The following is a 19,978-nucleotide window of genomic DNA, read 5'->3' as shown; positions in this document are numbered from 1 at the left end:
TTTAAATAGTTAAAACGAGTAAAAATGATCTTAAAAGAGCCGTACAAAATTTCTCCTACAGCAGAAAGCTTGTATAAAAAAATCAGGTTTTACCTTTAGAATCACACTGACTTTAGCGAATCTATTGTAAGGCAGCATCTGTGGCGGCGCCTGGGACTTGCGCCGGCGCCGAACGGATAGGTGAGAAAATATCGCCGAATATTTTGTCTCAAACAGATCCTCTTCTCTTACGCTATGTCGTGCCAATGTGTGTGTTTACTCTGTGAGGCTTCATAAATATATTAATTATAATATCGTTCCTATTACTGTCACTTAAGAAATGTTTTAAAACCTATACGAAATTTTAGTTACTCAAACAAAGTAATTAAATATTCAATTTAATGTAACAGTTCCAAAACAACAATAAAAAGATACTTTAACAAGGCTTGACTTATTTTCTTTTTAAATCAAAAATACTAAGTAAAATGAAAGGAAAAAAGCATCTGACATTGATTTATAGAGAACAGCGATTAGGTAAATAACAGTTAACTTAATTATAAAGCTTGTTACAATCGTCTCTGTTGTATTAGAAGCATCAGACAATAAGGTATTTGTCTATTGTAAGATGCAGGCAATCACGTAAGTAGAATCACGTGCGTAGTGTCGCATCTGTAAATATGTCTGATAGTAACGGTTCTATGATATGGAGGCGCGGTGTGTGAGTCATCTTGTTCATTGAGCAGTGGTCCATTGAGGGGCGCTCGCGCTCATTACTGTTCCGCCGGCCGGCCCTGCGCACGCAACTCGCGCTCCTAACGCGAACAAGTACACCGACGCACTACCTACGATGTTGCCTCTCATCTCTCGTTACAACGTAAGTTAAACCCACAACTTCCTCTCGAAGCCTATTATACAGGTTTTTAAATAGCACAGGCCATATTTACATTTCGTAATTCATTTTATTGCAGGAGATGGTTTCGAAGTCGTGTATCTGGCTCGTCGCAGCGGCTCTTTTAGCCGCTTGCGGCGTAAGTGCAGGCGTAGGAAGTAAGCGGCCCTTCACACCGACTGATTCGATTTTGGATATAATCGACACCGAACAAGTCGAAAGGATGCTAGCAGCTCGACGACGAACGGAAGAAGCCACCGGATCTTCCGCTTCCTACGTTCAAAGAAATGAACTAGGCGAAGGAAGTTCGGAGACTATGGTGGTCTCTATGCCGGATCAAGAAGAGGCTACCGAAATACCCAAAGGCGCTGCGTTTCGAAAAATTTTGAAGTCATCAAAAAACGCGCTCGTCGTCACTAAAAAGGAGTATCTCAAGGAAGATTGGTGTAAAACCGAACAATTAATACAAAAAATCCGTGAACCGGGTTGTTTGCAAGCGACAGTGATAAATAATTTCTGTTATGGCCAGTGCAATTCGTTTTACATTCCGAAGAGTCCGCGGCACCGGGAGAGCAACGACGAGCGCCATCGGCCCGCGTTCAAGTCTTGCTCATTTTGTAAGCCGAAAAAGTTTACTTGGATCACTGTCACGCTTCGTTGTCCAAGTCAGAACCCACCATATAAACGAAAGCGTTTACAAAAGATCAAACAGTGCAAGTGTCTACCGGTCGGCGTGAACTGATAGATGCAGTGTACGTCAGACCCTCCACAACAGAGGCGGCCCATCCGTCCAGTCCAACGTCTCAGGTGCGCCAAGTACATGAGGACATCTGAAAGGAGTAAATGGGAATCGATACACAAATATGACGGTGACGTGTGGAATAATGATATTATTACCTGATGCTTCGATAATTAACGCCCGTTTAACGAATAGGAGCCAGCAAGCGGTAGGCATACAGGCCAGCATAAGCATTCTATTCGCATACGCTCACATACGTCAACAGGGATGACGTCATGTGATGCATATATTAGGCGATAAATTTTGTAATACTGTGATTGCAAGTCGTCAAGCAGTTTTAATTGTCTTTAGTGATACTATTTAATTGGACACTACAATACATGTGACCTTGTAAATGTTTGACAGCAATTAATAAGTGCAAACGAACAGTGGAAATCTGTGTTCATTGCGTTAATAGAATGGAAACTATAACGTATACAGAGCAACTACTTTTAATTAATCATGTGATATTAGTAGTAGGATATAATAAAAGTGAAAATGGGACGTTGATTCTTTTTCAAGCAAGGCAAGTTTCGATTTATAACTTGTTTGAATAGATTTTAATCAAATCTATGTAATTAGAAACATTAATTATATTTATGATCTCTTATTGCTCTCAAATTAATAAAAACGAATCGAGTGAATAATGAGTTTAAAAAAAAACAGCTAATTTCTACAAGATTTTTAATACTGTCTAGAATCAAGAAATATGTTCTGACAATACGTATTGGTGACTTTTATTGTAATTATTTCACATATAATCAACGTAATTATTAGGATAATCAATCGATTATAATGTCGTTCAAGAGCAATGGATATTATTTATCCATAACTAAATTACATTTTCCTGGAAAATTCTGCCAGGAAAAATAATTGTTATTTTATGGTTAATTTCAAGTTTTGCATGTTATGGTATGAAAATGAGTAACATCAAGCGAAAGCACATCTGTTTATTTATTACAAACATATCCTGGTGTCTTTTGGCTGGACAATTATTTTTTATGACGTAAAGAAAATGTATTCAGTGAAATGCATTCTAATGGTGAAATAATTTTTCAAAATCGGTCCAGCAGTTTTTGATACGTTACAAATATACAGAACATAAAAGCCGATTTTGCAGCACGCTTTGATGTCTACCAAGAAGATATTAAGCTTTTGATAAGTGTATACTGTTCTATGTCTAACCCAGTATTACTTATGCTTTTAAAAATTATAGTTTGAGTAGTACTCGTTATTCTTAAGTGAGTGGTTTTCTTGCCATACATCCTACTCAGCTGATTAACCGATAACAAACTAATAATTTATTGTATAAATAATTAGAATATATCACAATTAAGTGTACGAAAACTAAATTATTACCAACATTGGGTTTATTTTATGAATTAAATGTTTAACTAAAATAATATTATATCCTAGTATTGTACATTTCCACATAATAATTCGGACTGATATTTATATTACTAGAATAATAAAAATAAACTGCTAATATGTTCATAATGATTTTTATTATGCCCTTGCTGTTGAATCGAAATGGCCTAACGTGGAAACATTTTGAAGGATTAATGGCGACGTTTTGAAATAATAAAAATATGTTTTTGTTTAAGACAGTAACGGTATATACTTGCCAGTCAATGATATTTTATACAGTGTTATTATGAAAAATGTTGTATCACATGTAATAATTAAGAAAAATAACGAAAAGCTTGAGGTAACAAAATGACAAAAACGTTATGAAATTAATGAAGAAAAATCTCTATTTCGCGTCTGTGTGATACAGCCAAGGCCTCACATCGATTACGACAAAATTTAAGGCATTGCCTTGGGATCGCTATATTATGTCTTCAGTTTTAAAATTATGCCCAAATAAAATTATCATAAGCATTAAAGGATAAAAATAAAACTATCGATAGATATAATAATAGTTTATTTCGAAAGATTAATATTCCTTGCAACCTCATGAAACATTTTACATTTTGTTGATTTTTCACTGAATATATGTGCGTCATTGTTAACATGTTATTATGTTAAATAGCAAAAAAATAACAAAAAGTAATGATGAATAAACGACCGATGATCAAAATATTAATTAAGTATTTAATATATCGTAATTCATTATTAAAGAATGAGACCTAAGACCTGATTATTGAATACAGATATTTATAAATTGTAGTTTTTCATATATAAGAATTGATTTAGGTAAATTCCAGGCTTCATTGATGTCTGTGACTATTCAAAAGCGCAGATGGAAAGTAAATAAAACAATCCTTATGGATATTTTTGCGCTGTACAATAGACACTGTTAAAGTTCCAATTTTAAAACCACGATTTCATCAGTCACCAATGCTATTGTGATGCTTTTTAGTGGGAAAATGTTATATTTGGTATCAATTTATAAACATTACGTGCTTATATCTAATTTACAAAATGTTAAACTGCCCTTAATAATTTCAATTTTGAATACAGAGTTAAATTGGTGGTAAATCTCAGACAGAAATGCTATGGAATGTATCAATATTATTATTATGATCATTTGTATGTGTCTGAGTTTGACGGGCACTTATACTATAAGATAAACTATATACACTAAGAGCTCAAGGTAGTCAAACAAAATATTTTTATAGGCAAAAAATATAATTTATTTTTTTACCTATAAACAATATTTACTGACAGTGTTCTTAATACCTTCAAACCTACGAAACCGAGACAAAAACCTCTTACCATTGCAGTGACGCATATATAAATAATACTCAAAACCGCCCTTTGGAGTTCAGCGTAGCTTTATCGCAAATTATATGGAATTTATGCGTTAAACCTTTCATAAACATATATACGGATATTTGAATCAACTGTCGTAAAGTTTGTGCAATGGGTGACCTGTGATGTGACTTTGGTTGGCGACGCGTCGCATCTGCGGTAAAAGATGTTTGTCTAAGTTCTCTCATTAATCTAACTCTACAAAACGACTACATTCAAACGAGGGATGAAAGACGTCCTTCACAAAAAGTACAGCTCTTATTATAGAAAAATCGAGGACTAGGAAAACACGAAACCGACATCCCGATAAAGCTTTCGTTTTCTTGCGAAACCTATGCAAAATTATAAACAGGATATACTTAATAATGTTTAAAGCAATATATATTATTTGAAGTTGGTTAGGGTTACTTAACATAAGAGATATACTTTTGCTCGTTCAACCCTCGCAAATTAAAATTCTTTGGTAACTGCCTTCTTTTTCTTTTTAATATACAGTTTATCATATTTTATTTCTATTATCTAAAGAATGCAAATATCATACAGTTAACATACTATCCTTTGGATTAACTACATATTTGTAAGACTTGGCGTGTCCTATGTAATGTACACATATTTAATTACTTATTATATAAAATAACTTTATCCTGTCCTATGTGGAGCCTTGAAGTTTAATTATGACCGAATGTGTAGATTTTTTTATAGTTTAATGTTCATCCCTTAGAGGTATTTTGGTTTGTATGATTGATATCTTATATAATTGCTTAAAATATATACGAGCAAAGGCATTAGCGGCAATACATAAATTGTGATAAAAATTATCATTCAAGACTAAGTATACAATTTTTTAAATTACGAATAATTATCGATTACACAAATACTACATGACACGCAAAAGCATACATGCCATAATTAAACGTTTACGAAAGAATGCCTAAATATTTTTGCTAAACGCACGCTTATACTATTGAAAAATTTCGACGTTTATCCTATAATACCTTACAGTGTGACACTTTAAATTGTACTTTCATCTTTATACTAATTACTGGGTTGTGATTACTGTTTTGTTTGACCATTTGTAGGAACTAGGTGACTCTGAAACTTGAGGTGAGGTTTTTTGATCTTATAACTAATTTTTGTTTTAAATTTAATCGATTTATATATTTTAGTTATTTAGTTTGTCATATTCATAACCATAAAAAATATTATTGTACTTCCAAATATTTACTTTTATTTTAAAAAATAATTGTATTCTTTGGGTAAGCAAATTTGTACTTGCAAAAAAATCTTATCTAAGTAAGCAACCTTATATTTAAGCTTATATTGATTGTATATAGACATCTACTACTTATATACACACTACAGTTTTGACTAGATTTTCATCGACCGATCATTTTGCATATGTACAGAACTTATTATGATCATAATGACTACTTTAATATGATGTTTTTGCCGCGGGTGGATTAACTTACACTAACAAGTAGATAGATAAAATTCGATATAACTTAGATCAAATATATGAGTTCAAGATGTATATCAAAAGGTAACGATTTCTCGAAATATCTTACGATTTGAAGTAACAAGATAAATATTTTTTAAAGATAATTTGAAGGAAGATAAGAAGAAATTATTAATAGAAGGATACAATAGACAACTGACGAAGATAAGATGAAAGAGAATAACAGAGATGTTATTAGATTAACAACAATTACATTTTAAGAGAGATACATAGCAATTACATAGACAAGAGACAGAATTGGCAACAATAGCCCGAAATGTTAAAGGTTCCGATATGCATGCTATATATTATCACGGCTTTACTTTTGACAACACCTAAGTAATGTACTTGATTTGGTATTATTTACATACATCGCACATTCTGACACTTATTGACACATGACATACGTGACATAGAGGCTAGTCAATACTGATAGCAAGAATTGTTTAGTTGTTCGTAAATGAACTTTAGTAAAGCTTAAATACTTTTAAAAAATCATGAAAGTGGATGTAATAGTTCATTTTCAAACGCACTGCTCTGTGTATCTCACAAAAAATGTTAGACCAGATGTAGTTTTTTTCATAAGCTTCGTTCAATGCGTTCGAATTCCCGATATCATCAAGAGAATTTTCATAATATCATGTAGACATGAGTATAAACGAGGAACGAGAATGATGAACGTAGCGCAGTAAAAATTAAACATTTAATATTATGACATAAAGTAACCAATTAGTTCACAGGGGCTGTTCAAGAATTACATAAGCAGGTTTACTGAACCCCCCCCCCTTCCTCTTGTCAGAAAAAGTAAGGAAAAAGTAATAGTACATAAACGTATTTTTTTTTGTTGCAATCCTCGAAAATACGCTTCGTTTTCAAGCATAGACAATGTGTGGGTCATCTGTATAAAAATGTATATAATTACTGTTGACAAATCCCGAAATAAGAAAATTAAAGACCCCCCTTCTAAGTGCTTACGTAATACTTAAACGGCCCCAAATATACCAATTTCCATTTGAGAAAGATAAAATCAAAGTTCTATATAAGAAAAATGTAGTGTCCCTGGATGACCTACAATGAATATTACCTAAATTCAATAAGTGTCAGATTATACCATTTGTAGAAATCTGTTATAATCTAGCTATATTCTTGTTAACACTAAGGAAGACACATATCCAGGGTAATATAAAAAATAAACATAAATAAATAAATTATATAACATTACTAAATATAATGCAAATTTTTACTGTTTATTACTAGGAATAGTTTCTATTTACATTATATGAACTACTATACTCCACTCTACCCCGAGTCTAACATACATATAGCTTTGTGAATACGTAGGATAATTAATATTTATTAGTTAATACCTTTTGCAGTGTACGGCCTTTAGCTATAATTAGACTATAAATTAATTGATAAATATTACGAAATAAAGTTAATAAATCCTAATGAATCAAAATTTTTGTACAGCGTTCTTGTGTTTTTTTAAAGCAGTCCAGTATATAAAAGTTATTCAGCATAAAGAATTGTCGTTTCAGTTGATAAACCCTCTAATAGTACTTAATATTCTTTTTTTTATTTATTTTTTTATTTTATTTTAAAAATAAATAATTTATATTCATATTTTTTCCAATAATGGAATGAAAAAAGAACTTAATATAGAACATATTCAGAGTTTTATAACTAGAAATATTTCTATACATTATATTATATATTTCTACATATTATACATTATATGAACTACTTTATGCCACTCTATCCCGAGTCTAACATAGATATAGCTTTGTGAATACGTAGGTTAATCAATATTATTATTTATTAGTTAATATAATTTACGGTGTGCTGCCTCGCGCCTTAATTATATTACAAATTAAACATTTATTCATAAATATTAAGAAATTAAGTCCATAAATACTAATGCATCACCATTTTTGTACAGCGTATCTCGTATTTTGTAAGTAGTCCACAAAATATTAATGTTATTCAGCACAATGTTATGTACATTGTCGTTTCAGTTGATAAACCCTTCAATCGTACTTATTTTCCTTTTATTAAAAAAATATATTTTTCAAAAAACGGAACAATATATATACTCAACGAAATGAGATTAAATTATTATGAAAGAACGAAATTGAATTCTAAAAAACTGATATAACCTAATAGAACGAGCTTTTCGAGGCTACTGATTGATATATACTGTATTATTTTGTTAACATTAAAGTATCTATGTTACATTTCGAGGCTTATATTACTTTTATACCTACCTGATGTGGATATTGCACGAGAGTAAGCTTCACACTGTATTTGATATACAATGAGTAGCGTGTACTGCACCTTATAACAAAGCAGTAAGGTTCAATATACGTCTATTCCACGTTATATCAAATCAGTTTCCGAAGCCCTAATTTTATTATTACTAACTTAATTCTAGGTTTAAAATAAATGGGGTAAAATGACGTTTTCCTATACATTATAGTTAGTTCCTCCCATATTTTCCTTAACTAATGCCGTCCATTGGTTTACGCCCATTGTATGGGTATTATATATTTATATATTATTTTATAATAGTATTACATACTGTTTTTTTTTTAAATTTCGAATCACTGATTATATTTTTATAACTGTTCTACTTATATATAACTTAATTATTGTATGTGCGTATATCATTCAATAAGCTAGAATTTATGTAAAGAGTAAGGTTGTAGAAGAAAGGCCTCACACTTTGACTTAGCCTCTTTTCCATTTTTTTTTTAATATTTAGTTGAATATAGTGACGAATATAAAATGAGCTCACCGTTAAAGATCGCAATAGCATTATAATGATAGATTTTAGAAAATGTATTCATCATTTGCGTTACATATGTATTGTTATTTTATCGCTTACATACTGACAAATATTCAGCTAAGTCAAAGAGGACTAGAAAAATGACACATGAACTATAGAACCATAAAATTATTTAAGATTATAAACATATTTAAGCACGTTTAATTACTTGCAATTAAATATTTATTTAAACGTCAGACGCAAACGTTCCGGCATTTAATTAAGGTTTAAGTGGTTATAATTAAACGCATTTAAACTCGTTAAAACTACTACAGGTACGTGTGTAATTTTACGGATAACTCCTTTCAATAAGAATAATTTGTTCTATCAATAAGAATTGTCCGTAAAACTATGAGTACTTATTATTTTTCTATTTATATCAATCAAACAGCTTGGTTTTTTCTTACCACCTACTTATAATTTTATTATTTTATAATTAATTAGAGTATTCAAAATATACAATTTTCTTAACCTAAACTACCATGGGGTGGCATTATGATATCCTGTACAATAATTGAGAACGCCCATTTATATTAATTTATGACTTCATCGTTTCGCTCAGCTGTGGCCTAGAGTTTTCTTAAACCTACTTATAGTGCTAAAGGTTTATCGCAGCATATTTACATATTACAATCTAGTTAAGAATTAAAAAAAACGAAAATTAGTTTATTATGTGGGCTGTGTATATAGTTTGAAATAGAACCTTAAAGTAAATGTCAGCGATTAAAAATTAACTATATCTTATGGTCAAATTATAACGTAAAAAGCTTCCGTAAAGATGATGATAATATAAATGATTTTTTTTTTCATGAGGTTGCTAGGACTTTTATAGACATCAATAAAATTTTATATCTTATCTAAAGACTGTAAACACTAATAGAAACACTAAGTGTGACTCCTTGATATATTTCCATGGATTAATTAAACAATATTAAGTACAATAAATACCAAGCAACGGAAGTGATTTGTTTCTCTGTTTCGCATATATAACAGGAACAGCTGGAGCAGCGTCTAAAGTGCTCTAAAACATATGTAATTAGGAAGCATCACCAAATTTAAACTGGTAAATTAAATTTATAAATTAAACAGAAACATTGAACTTAACTTTCATATATTTAACCGATATTTTGTTTGAACAACTCACAGAAATATATCAGGAGTACGAAAATTCCTATAAAAGTTATATTAGTAGACATGTACATCGAATCCCTTTTTCGCAGCTATAGGTAGACGTTCACCAAATAAAAAAGGATTCTCCACCTAAAAGATTATGAGTATTAGGAATAAAGACCCTTATGCTACCAGGTTTGGCCTAAATGTAAACAAATTGATTAAAATAAATCTAATAAAGAAAATTAACATTATATAAATAGCTAAAATAAAAGCAAATTGAGTTTAATAGGCGCAATGACAGCCTGGGTGTTTACGACGGGACGCCATTAATTCACCCAGATATTGAAAAAAGGCTTTTAATTGTTGAAATAAATAGGATACACTAACTTCCTCGCTGAATTTTTTCGCGACGAGGTTCTTATGGTCAGGAAAGTGGATATCCAAGTCTGGTGGCTCGTTAGGGCAGCTGAACATGTGTTCACCATCGCACATGCATCGCTGTGATAGTTGGTATTCACGGCTGAAGACTGCTGTGTTCTCAAATTTTTTTATGCAGCCCTGTTCTTCTACATACAAAATTTACATGGTATAAGTAAATATCATTCTTAAAGTTTAAACTGCTGCCTATGATCAAAAAATTACGAGCCTGGCTCGATAAAATTAGGTTAGGAGATTACTGTGATGGTGATCATGATTTCTTATTCTTATACCTAGGACTGGGGAAGTATGCTCTTTTTAAAACCAAAATACTTTATTTAATCTGATGTAATGCTATTTAAAGTATTGAACGTAATGTATAATATGACATTTTAGAATACTAGAAGTAGATTTTTTTAAAACAAACATTGTAAATGTGATATGAAAAAAGGTTCTAGAAAAATCTTCTTTTATTTGTCTATACTTACCATTGTAACCAACAGGGCAAGGATTAGGTGGATTGCAATAAGCGGGCAGCACTGCGTCCGTTTTAATCATTTGGCGGTTGACACCTTCACCAGCGCCACCAGTTACAAATTGGTGGCCCCAGAGAGAACTAAAAGGACATTAGCATATTTAATGGTCGAGTAACGGGAAAAAGATAATATTAATTAAATATTAATCGTTTATTTTTGAAATTTATCAAGGAATGGATACACAATATTACCTGTGTTGCAAAAGCTCTTGATCGCGTAGGCTGGGACTAGGGTTGCTATCAATAAGGGAATCGTAGTCAATTTGCTCCTGATCATCGTCGTCGTTGGCGGTTAGTAGACTGTAGTGACGCTGGCGAGGGCTGTAATCAAGGAAGGAGGTAGCGGCGTCTTTGATGTCCCTCCCCATGCGGTCTACGACCTCATGTAGGCACGCTTCGGTAAGCATGTAGCGGTCCTATAGACAGGTGTAAGCGTAAATGCACAGATTATACTTTTATGGACTTGTATAAGTCAGGAAAGATTTTCCATCTATTTAAAAAATATTCCATCTATTTATACCAATACTCTTTGTAATAAAGGCATATTTATAAACTATTATTGTTTACAAAGATCAACTTAGAAATATTGGGTAGCCCTCGGGATAGGTAAATATGCTCTGTCTAGACACTGACATGTTAAATTTTTAGTATAGGAGTAAGGCGTGCGCTTACCTCTCCCCCAAAAGAACCAGGGGGGCGGGTTCCCATGGTCCCGACGACGCTTATCAGACACAATATAGCCTTTAGGTGGAGCATCGCGGCACTGGAACAATATATACCATTTCAACAAAGACGTAAAGGAATTGAACGAATATAATTCTTAAATTTCCGCTACTGATACGAATTTGAAAAAAAATCTAATAGAACTGCACGAAGCGTTAAGAACACAATAATAAGAATCTAGACACATAGGAGTAGTTCAAGTATTGACTCTAAATTGGTGATACCACTGCACTGAATTCTAAACCCAAAATGTCGCACGGTCTTAATCAATAACAAATATTTATGTTTATCAATAAATTAGTGGCGGTACAACCTTCTCAGGTCTGGGCCTCAGATTTCTGTATCTACTTCGTGACCAAATGTATTTTATAGGCAAGTCGGTAACCAGCTTTCTGTGCCTGACACACGCCATCGACTTGGGTCTAAGGCAAGCCGGTTTCCTCACACTGATTTCCTTCACCGTACAAGCGCAGACACCTATAGCGGACACTTAGCAAGAGTCCATTGGTGCTCAGCCGGGGATCAACCTGCGACCTCAAGGACGAGAGTCGCACGCTAAGGCTAATCAACACTGCTCTGAATATATATAGTTTAAATAAATGTAGTGCAAAAGGAGGTGCGGCTCGCAAAATTGTTTGAAATAAGGGAGTGACATGAATTATTCGAATTTACAATAATTTAACATCGCTCAGATTTTATATGATAAATGAGTCATTAGGATTAATTGAAGACAAATGATAACTTATGATACTTGTTGCCATGGAATCGTTTTGTTAAAGGTAACCGCATACCGAGAACCGAGGACGGTGATTACATTTTCATATACTTTATTTTAATTGGCGGAAAACCAAGATATTTAAAGATCATGACTACATTTTTTTATTAAAATTCGACTGATAATGTTAAACATTTGTTTAAACAAATGTAACCTACACCAATACTAATAACAATGATTCTCATTTTTAGAAACTATTAAATCGTATTCTTGATTAGTGTATTTATACAGAATACGAAAGGCATATCGAGCATAGCTACGATTAGAAGAAAGAAAATCTATAAAATGTAGGGAAGCATTAAAAACTCGCGCAGATTTAAACCTCCTTCGACGCACATCAAATTTAAACTTGGAATGTTCGCGGTGGTCTTTACAATCGTAACTATAAAAAATCATCATGCAAATCTATCAAACGAACCGTCCAAACATGACATAACAATATTGTTTTTATTTGTACAAAAAATTAACCTATTGTATTTTGACGTGTAGGTTGTGCGATTTAGATGCTATCAAGAGATTCGTTTCCTTCGGCGTCTTTTGATATTGTTATTACATTAATTGAATCGTACTTTTAATTGGGACACGTTTTAGCTTTGACATATTATGTCACTAGTACTATTTAGGTAAACTGTGTTAAGCCTCTTTGGTCTATAAAAACTCTGCTGCAACCAGTGCTCTTTTATTGTTCTGAAACTTGACCCCTTAGCAAGAAAGACGAGATTTCTCTCTTTATTTTCAAGCGGAAGATTCTTCGAAAAATCTTTGATCCTGTTTGCGACAACGGTGTTTGGCGTATTCGCGACCGTCAAGAACTTTATAGCATACTTTATAACATTCTAGACGACGCCAACATCGTTCAATTCATAAAGTGCAACAGGCTCAACTGGTTGGGACATGTGAACCGAATGGCGGACTCCTCGAAACAATAGCGGTTTGAAGTTGGACGCGGGACGCACTGGATAGATTGCGATGGCGATGTGTACGGAGGCTAAAGCCCACAAGGGGCTGCACAGTCATTGGTGATTATGGTGTTATTTCTATACCTACTGGCGTATGCAATATATAGGCGAAAATGAAATACCTTTGTATCAATATGGAAAAGTAAAGAGAGGATTTGTATAAAAACTCACTACCGGTCGGATATTTGAAACTGAATAGCTGTACTCACATGTATTATATTATATTAAACTAAATATTGTAACCTATAAAAATTGTATACTTTCAAGCTGTCATAAACTGACAATCGCTGGATCTACTGAAATGATATTAAAAATACTTTTACCATTAGAAAGACTCGTTATAAGCTATATTTTAACGCTTACTAGCTAGCAGCTTTGTCCATATTGCCAGGAGAGGACCGAATAGTCTCGACAAGCTGGTAATCGTAGAGAGGATTGATGACAGGAGAAGTTGGGGTCGACTCCAAATTCTGGTAGGCGATCGATAGGCGATCGATCGCCACGGACCAAATTAAGATAATTATGGTTTTCAACATCCCTAATGGCTTGAGACAAACTGTTGATAGAGTGCTATGGCAGCAGCAAGTCAACGTATTTTTTAAAACAACGAAGAAGATGTAACGTGAAAATTTCGCTTTAAATAAATTTTAGAGAATGTACGTCTACAGCTCTATGATGTCTACCAAAAAGTAACCAAACGTAAATTTACTTTTATATTAAATAAAAACATCTCAAAGGCTACTTTCTGCACGGAATTTTATAATGATTTATGATGAAGGCTTAGTATATAATTTCTCAATGTCGGGTCACGTATGCTCGTGCTGAGGCGGCTAGTTAATATTTACGAATACTTGATGACACTACTCTACTAAGGCCTCTGTAATACAATATCTATCAGTATATGTAACGAAATTAATCCCTCACTCATTAAGGCGAGTAAATAAATATATAATATATATAAAAATAAATATAAATTGATGATCGATGATATAGTCAACTACTATATTTATACATTCCCGACAAATTTCTTCATGGACAAGTTTACATTGTTTGCTATAAAAAGGTGCTAAATTATATCTCGTAAGTTAATTTTTGAATCAAATCCTATCGAATTTGTGTTAACTTGTTATGATAAGGTAAATTTAATTTAAAACCGTTTAAATTCCTTCATTAGATATCACAACCCTGTCATTTGGTTGACTTGTACTATCACACTCAGAACTGGCGAGTAAGAATTACAAAAGATAATTTACATCGTTCGCTTGTTTTTGCTACCATTGGTCATCACAATTATCACATTGCTATGGTTTAAATTTAATTTTAAACTATGTAATTTTTGGTTAAAATTTTCTTAAATATGCAGACTATATGCACGTCATCAGAAAACCCTAAAATCATTTATTAACGTCAGAGACAAATTTTAAAAAATGTCTTCAAACAAAATCATAATGCTTCTAAGTTATTTAATTACTTCAATATACTTAAGCATTTCTTCAAATTATATTAAAAAATATATTACGATGAAACTATTACACAGTAACCAAATATATTGTCATTACGTAGGTGCCTGTATGGTGGTTGGTGACCTCATAGTTCATACTACGCGTACAATAATTAATTAGTGAAGCAAATTGAAATTATGGCACGGTAAATAAACAATAATTGTACTATGTGTAATGTTTACGAATAAATTTAAATACCATAAATTTTTACATTGTGTTCCTCTTGGTTATGTAGAGTTTCAATTAAGTAATGTTTGAGTGTTAATAACACTCACTTTGTATAGACAAATACGAGTTGTTTACAGCTTTTTCGTTATAAAGCGCATTTTTTAAATTGGCCTAGGATCGTGAGTAATGTATAAGTAGAATTAGAAAATATGATATGAGATTAAAAATAAAAATATATATATATTAATTTTATTAACATAAGAGACCTATATTTTTTTATAATTAAGTTAATTGACGTATATATATATAATTTACGATATTGTTTTATTAATTTGAGTATTCAATATCTTCAGCGGTTAAAAGCTTTTTTATTTATATGCTAATGAAAAGTCAATGCAATCGGTAATTAATTAAAAATAAATTGAAATAGTGTAAAAGTGTAGACCAATTAAGATTACTAATTAAATTTAAGTTTTTGTTATTAACTTATCTGTGTCAAATTATTTGCGATGCATTTGACATTTTCGTTCTATAAAAAATATTAATAACTTTTAATAACTAACAATCCCAAGGGAATAGAAAAATGGGATACAGTGTTTCGAACGCTCGACATACGGGTTGAGATCGCGAGCATGCTTCAACGATTTGGCCTCTGCTCTTAAGTAGTAAATATGATTAAAGTAATAAATATAACAATTAGAGTCCAGTTCGCCAAGCAGAAGCTTTATCGCAAATTCAAATGTGAGCAGTTTTCTTTCGTATACCTGAGTTAGTCAATTAAATAAAATTGAACTTGCATTTTCATTAGGATAAATGTAGTTCGTTTGATATGTATATTTTACCGTACTTTTACTGTTTAATCCATTCCCAGTGAAATGTGTTTACGTGTAGTTAGAAATGTTTATTTGAGAACTGGCAGCAAACATAAAGTTAGTTTTTATTATCGAAGGCTCATATTATGTATATGTATAAAATATATTTAGATTTGAATATTTTTATATTTGGACTGATTATTTTTTTAATGTATAAAAAAAAAGAATTTATTTTCGTATCAAACGGATTAACTCAAATTGCATTAAAAAATTAAGTTTTACAAAACCTTTACGGTTACTAAAAGTACGAGTCAAAGTAGTGTAAGGTAATGTGAGTACGACTTCTGAGTGGGACACCTGCGCGGGCGCCGCCCGTAGGCGGACGGGCTGTGCGTCCTCCCATTACGCTAGTCGACTCGATAACTTTTATCGAAAATCGATACACCCTATCTCAAATTCTCTATCATAATTTGATATTTTCAATTTATAAAAAAAGCGGGGAATTTTACATCAATTATTTGGTATATATATATAACCGTATATAAATCTACTATTAATAGCAATTAAACGTATATATTCTATTCGAAAACTGAGAAGACGGAGGTAGAACCTCATTATTTTACAAATTACATTTTAAAGCACAAAAAGTAAATAAACTCGACATTTGAAATAATTAACAAAAGATATGATGGTGTGAAGCGTAAATTTCCTGCACATTTAAAAAATGAATTAAGATCTATTTATAAATTATTTTTAAAAATCGTTATTTTTTTATATCACGGTTCGCGAGGCTATTTTTTAAATTAAGGAAATATATTTAGACTTCTAAGGAATTATGTACCATTAGCATATGGTCAAAGAACTTTTGAAATCGGCTCCGTATATTCAGAGGCCCCGCTAACTGAATTTTTTATAGCCCATAAAATCGGGCTGATAATGAGTATGAATGTATATAAAAGTTCACATATTACACCGGTTACTTGGTATCAAATTAATTGACAAATAAGTTGGAGGAAGATTGTCTTTAAACAAATTTTCGGCCAAATGCGCGGATGCTGGGGCCGCACACTACCGACAGTTTAGTCGGATATGATCATTCGATTAAAAGCAAAGCAAAGGTTTTTTTCGGGTAATCTATCGCTATAGATGCATACACCCGATATCTCTTCTCGATACCTCCTGTGTTGTATAAAAACATTAATATTTTATGCAATTATTTGTGACACGTGAGCTTAAAGCTTGATAAAACGTTTGCGGGGCCTCAGAGTTATTCGTTACAAGCCTGAAACTTTACTGAAACTGTATAGATTGTACGATAAGTTCAAAAGTAATTCCTTTACTTTTAATGTTTGTTCTGAGTAATGATTGGTGTAAAAATAGAAATGAGGTATCGATTCTACCGTACCTACGATCGCGAATGTTTTACTAATGAGCTGATACTAACGATTACTTAGCATAATATAGAATTTTAAATACATTTTGGTTTACGGACAACTTTTTTTAAAATAGGATTTTTGCGTATAGAATTCACGTACTATTTTTTTTGGAATCGATATACTAGTTTTGAAATTTATTCGTTAGAAACATAAAAAAAATTTAGAAAGCTTCATAATATTCGTCTAGAATTGACTAAACATTGATCATAATGTATTTATACTTTATGTTACCTAAGCATTTCTGCTTACGTGGCATTATGCATAGGTACCTATAAATAATGCCACATACGCCACGCCACGCCACGAAGTACACTTGCATCAAAATCAATAATCGGGCCTGCGCTGTATGCAAGTCTGGGATAGTGCACAGCGCAAGCCCTGATCCTAGAAAATCTAGGCTCAGCTAGGTTGCCAAGGCACCAAGACTTGCGCAATAACATCAAAGTTTTATCGATTAAATACACAAGGACAAGTACATACATTTAAAATTATTACTCAGCATACAAACATACACGCACATATAATGAAGTTATGTCGGTCCGGAAATAGCAAAATAATAATTATAAAACATTTATGGGAATTGTCTTTGTTTCAATAAATATGTATATATATTACATAAAAATATAGACAGTGAGAATCTTCTGTAGATTAACGTGTCCAGTCATGAAATGATCACTTGTTGCTTAGTTTATACAAACATACGTTCCAAGTGACGTGTAAAGATTTTTTATAGGAAATTGAAAGAGATTTTAGAAGGTGTGGAATAGCACAATAAAATGCGTAAATAGTTAAATGTACGTTTTTTAAGGTCGAAATATTTTGAAAATAGAAGTTCAAAACAGAACAGAGAGCATAGAAATTCAATGTTGTCTGTGTTATAAAAAGCGATAGAAATTTAAACAAAGAATGGAAGTTATGAGGTATTGGTAAGTACTTTGTTTGCTACGGATTTGAACACACAGATGCAGGATTGGGGTATTATAAAAAAAGACTTACTTGGAGTTTGACCAAACTCGCAATTATAATGATTAGCGCCACAGCGAGGTACATGCACCTTTTTTTTATGAACGATATGAGAATGATCCGGGTCTACGCGGTGATACTCACCAGTTGGTGGTCGCGAAGTAAAGTGATCTGTTTCGTTGGAGGGTCCGATGGATCGATGGTGGCACGCATGCGCTCTCCTGTAACTACGCAGAATTTCTGTCACCTTTGTCCTTTACCACTACTACGATAATCGATAGCGAAAAGCGAGTTACCATGGCAGTTGTGATAAAAATAGAAATGCTACGCTCAAAGTACTGTTTTCTGGATATTCCTTAACGGTAAGTAGGTGATCAGCCATGCTTATCATACGCCGTTGTCTATTTGGTGTAACGCCGTTAAAGTGTTATCACTTACCACATAGATATATTAAAATTCGGTTCCCAACCGAGGTTTGAACGCATACTCTCATAGTTGAAAATCACCTACGTACTATTAAGTCAACACTGTATGCTTTTGACTATATCGCAGTTCCGCATATGAAAGGATGTGGTGTCAGAAAATTGTTGTCAAAAATGTTCTATCTAGTTCATTATTTCCTATTATTCCAGATAGTGTTAAGATTTATTTACAGTTGGAAAGTTTATTAAGCTATTAAGTTACCTACGTAACCAAATTAATTACTAAAAAAGTTTAGAATATGGACACTAACCAAAAAAATGATAAAGAAACATGTTTAGTAGATGATGGTTCCTAATTGCTTATTAAATGAAAAAGAAGAAATAATTTTTTTTAGAAACTGCAGTAGTGGAAATTATATGTATTTTTAGATTAAGCTTAATAATCAACCTCCATCCACACTCTCACCAAAGCGTAAAGACGTGAGCGCTGTAGTGCGCTCGTGCTCTTTCGTGTGGCCTCCCTTCGCCACACTACCGCTCCGTTTTCGCGAGGTATTTGGGGCTCGAGTCAAAGGATGTGTGAGAACAAGGCGAGAGGATCGCTCGCGCTCGCTCTATTTGTTGTTAGGAGTAACGAGTTATGAATGGCTTTCATTCCATTTTATATTTTCAATCATTTGAAATCGAAAAATAGCATCGAATTAAATATACCTTTACAAAAGTTTAACACTAAGGAGCATTAATGCTGACCTTAAACATATAAGCTTAAAATTAATTATATTTCTATCGGTATGGTCTGGTAATTTTTATATTTATTTATGATATAAACGCAAGGCAATATAATATTGAAAGGCACATAAAGTACCTAACGTTTTCACTCAAATAACGTCCATCTTGTCATCTACAAGCGAGCAACTAAATAAATGACTACCACTCGTGTAGCCTCCACTCACCAAGATCTGAGCTGAGGGCCGCAACGAGGCGCCTCGCGAGTCTGGAGCCGGCTTTAGAATTTATATACATAAACGTAGGGTAGTTAGGTGCGTAGGGTAATAACAATGAAGTGAAATTAAAAATCTGATAAATATTTATATTAAAATTAGGACAAGTAACAAAAATGAATTAACTTTAAAAATTATTCAAATAAAAATAACTTTCTTGGTTGCTAATTAATTATCATCAAGTTTAATCGCTTTTTAAGTATTATTGAAATCCAATGCCATCTTTGAAAGCATACTGAAACTACAAAGAGTCAAATAAAACTCTAACACCTTATTAATGTTGTTAGAACATGCTAGATGTCGCTTTGACAACTTAGGTAGCGTATTTGTTTAAATAAAATGTTCAATAATTTTGTGATAATTACCATTCACTATTTAGAGTAAATAAATATTATTTTAGTTTGTTATTATTGTGTTGACTGTAAAGTAAAAA

At 32.4% G+C, this 19,978-nt stretch overlaps 2 protein-coding genes across 3 annotated transcripts; one reads left to right on the top strand and one right to left on the bottom strand.

Moving 5' to 3' along the window:
- The first annotated feature begins 764 nt into the window (after positions 1-764).
- On the top strand, positions 765-3,132 carry LOC123720768 (gremlin-1-like). Its single transcript, XM_045677527.1, has 2 exons — positions 765-853; positions 948-3,132. The coding sequence occupies exons 1-2, from the start codon at positions 827-829 to the stop codon at positions 1,608-1,610; spliced, it is 690 nt and encodes a 229-aa protein (XP_045533483.1). The 5' UTR covers positions 765-826; the 3' UTR covers positions 1,611-3,132.
- Positions 3,133-3,555: 423 nt separating this feature from the next.
- On the bottom strand, positions 3,556-18,272 carry LOC123719115 (neuroendocrine protein 7B2). 2 transcript variants are annotated; one of them, XM_045676155.1, is made up of 6 exons: positions 18,156-18,272; positions 11,457-11,547; positions 10,977-11,200; positions 10,738-10,865; positions 10,220-10,398; positions 3,556-9,979 (listed from the first exon to the last, which is right to left on the bottom strand). In XM_045676155.1, exons 2-6 carry the CDS (start codon positions 11,538-11,540, stop codon positions 9,905-9,907), a joined length of 690 nt encoding a protein of 229 aa, XP_045532111.1. In that variant the 5' UTR covers positions 11,541-11,547; positions 18,156-18,272; the 3' UTR covers positions 3,556-9,904. The 2 variants fall into 2 exon arrangements, with proteins under 2 accessions (XP_045532111.1, XP_045532110.1); XM_045676154.1 differs by having other exon boundaries at positions 3,556-10,398.
- Positions 18,273-19,978: the final 1,706 nt, after the last annotated feature.

Source organism: Pieris brassicae, chromosome 2, assembly GCF_905147105.1.
Source record: "Pieris brassicae chromosome 2, ilPieBrab1.1, whole genome shotgun sequence".
Lineage (NCBI taxonomy): Eukaryota > Metazoa > Arthropoda > Insecta > Lepidoptera > Pieridae > Pieris > Pieris brassicae.
This window is presented reverse-complemented; position numbering and strand designations above follow the sequence as displayed.

Bases quoted from the DNA above. Each gene is read 5' to 3' on its own strand.
- LOC123720768 (XM_045677527.1), top strand. From the start codon at position 827: ATGTTGCCTCTCATCTCTCGTTACAAC. The intron at 854-947 runs GTAAGTTAAACC...ATTTTATTGCAG, and splicing joins CTCTCATCTCTCGTTACAAC to GAGATGGTTTCGAAGTCGTG.
- LOC123719115 (XM_045676154.1), bottom strand. From the start codon at position 11,540: ATGCTCCACCTAAAGGCTATATTGTGTCTGATAAGCGTCGTCGGGACC. The intron at 11,201-11,456 runs GTAAGCGCACGC...ACCTGTCTATAG, and splicing joins CTGGTTCTTTTGGGGGAGAG to GACCGCTACATGCTTACCGA. The intron at 10,866-10,976 runs GTAATATTGTGT...ATGTCCTTTTAG, and splicing joins CAAGAGCTTTTGCAACACAG to TTCTCTCTGGGGCCACCAAT.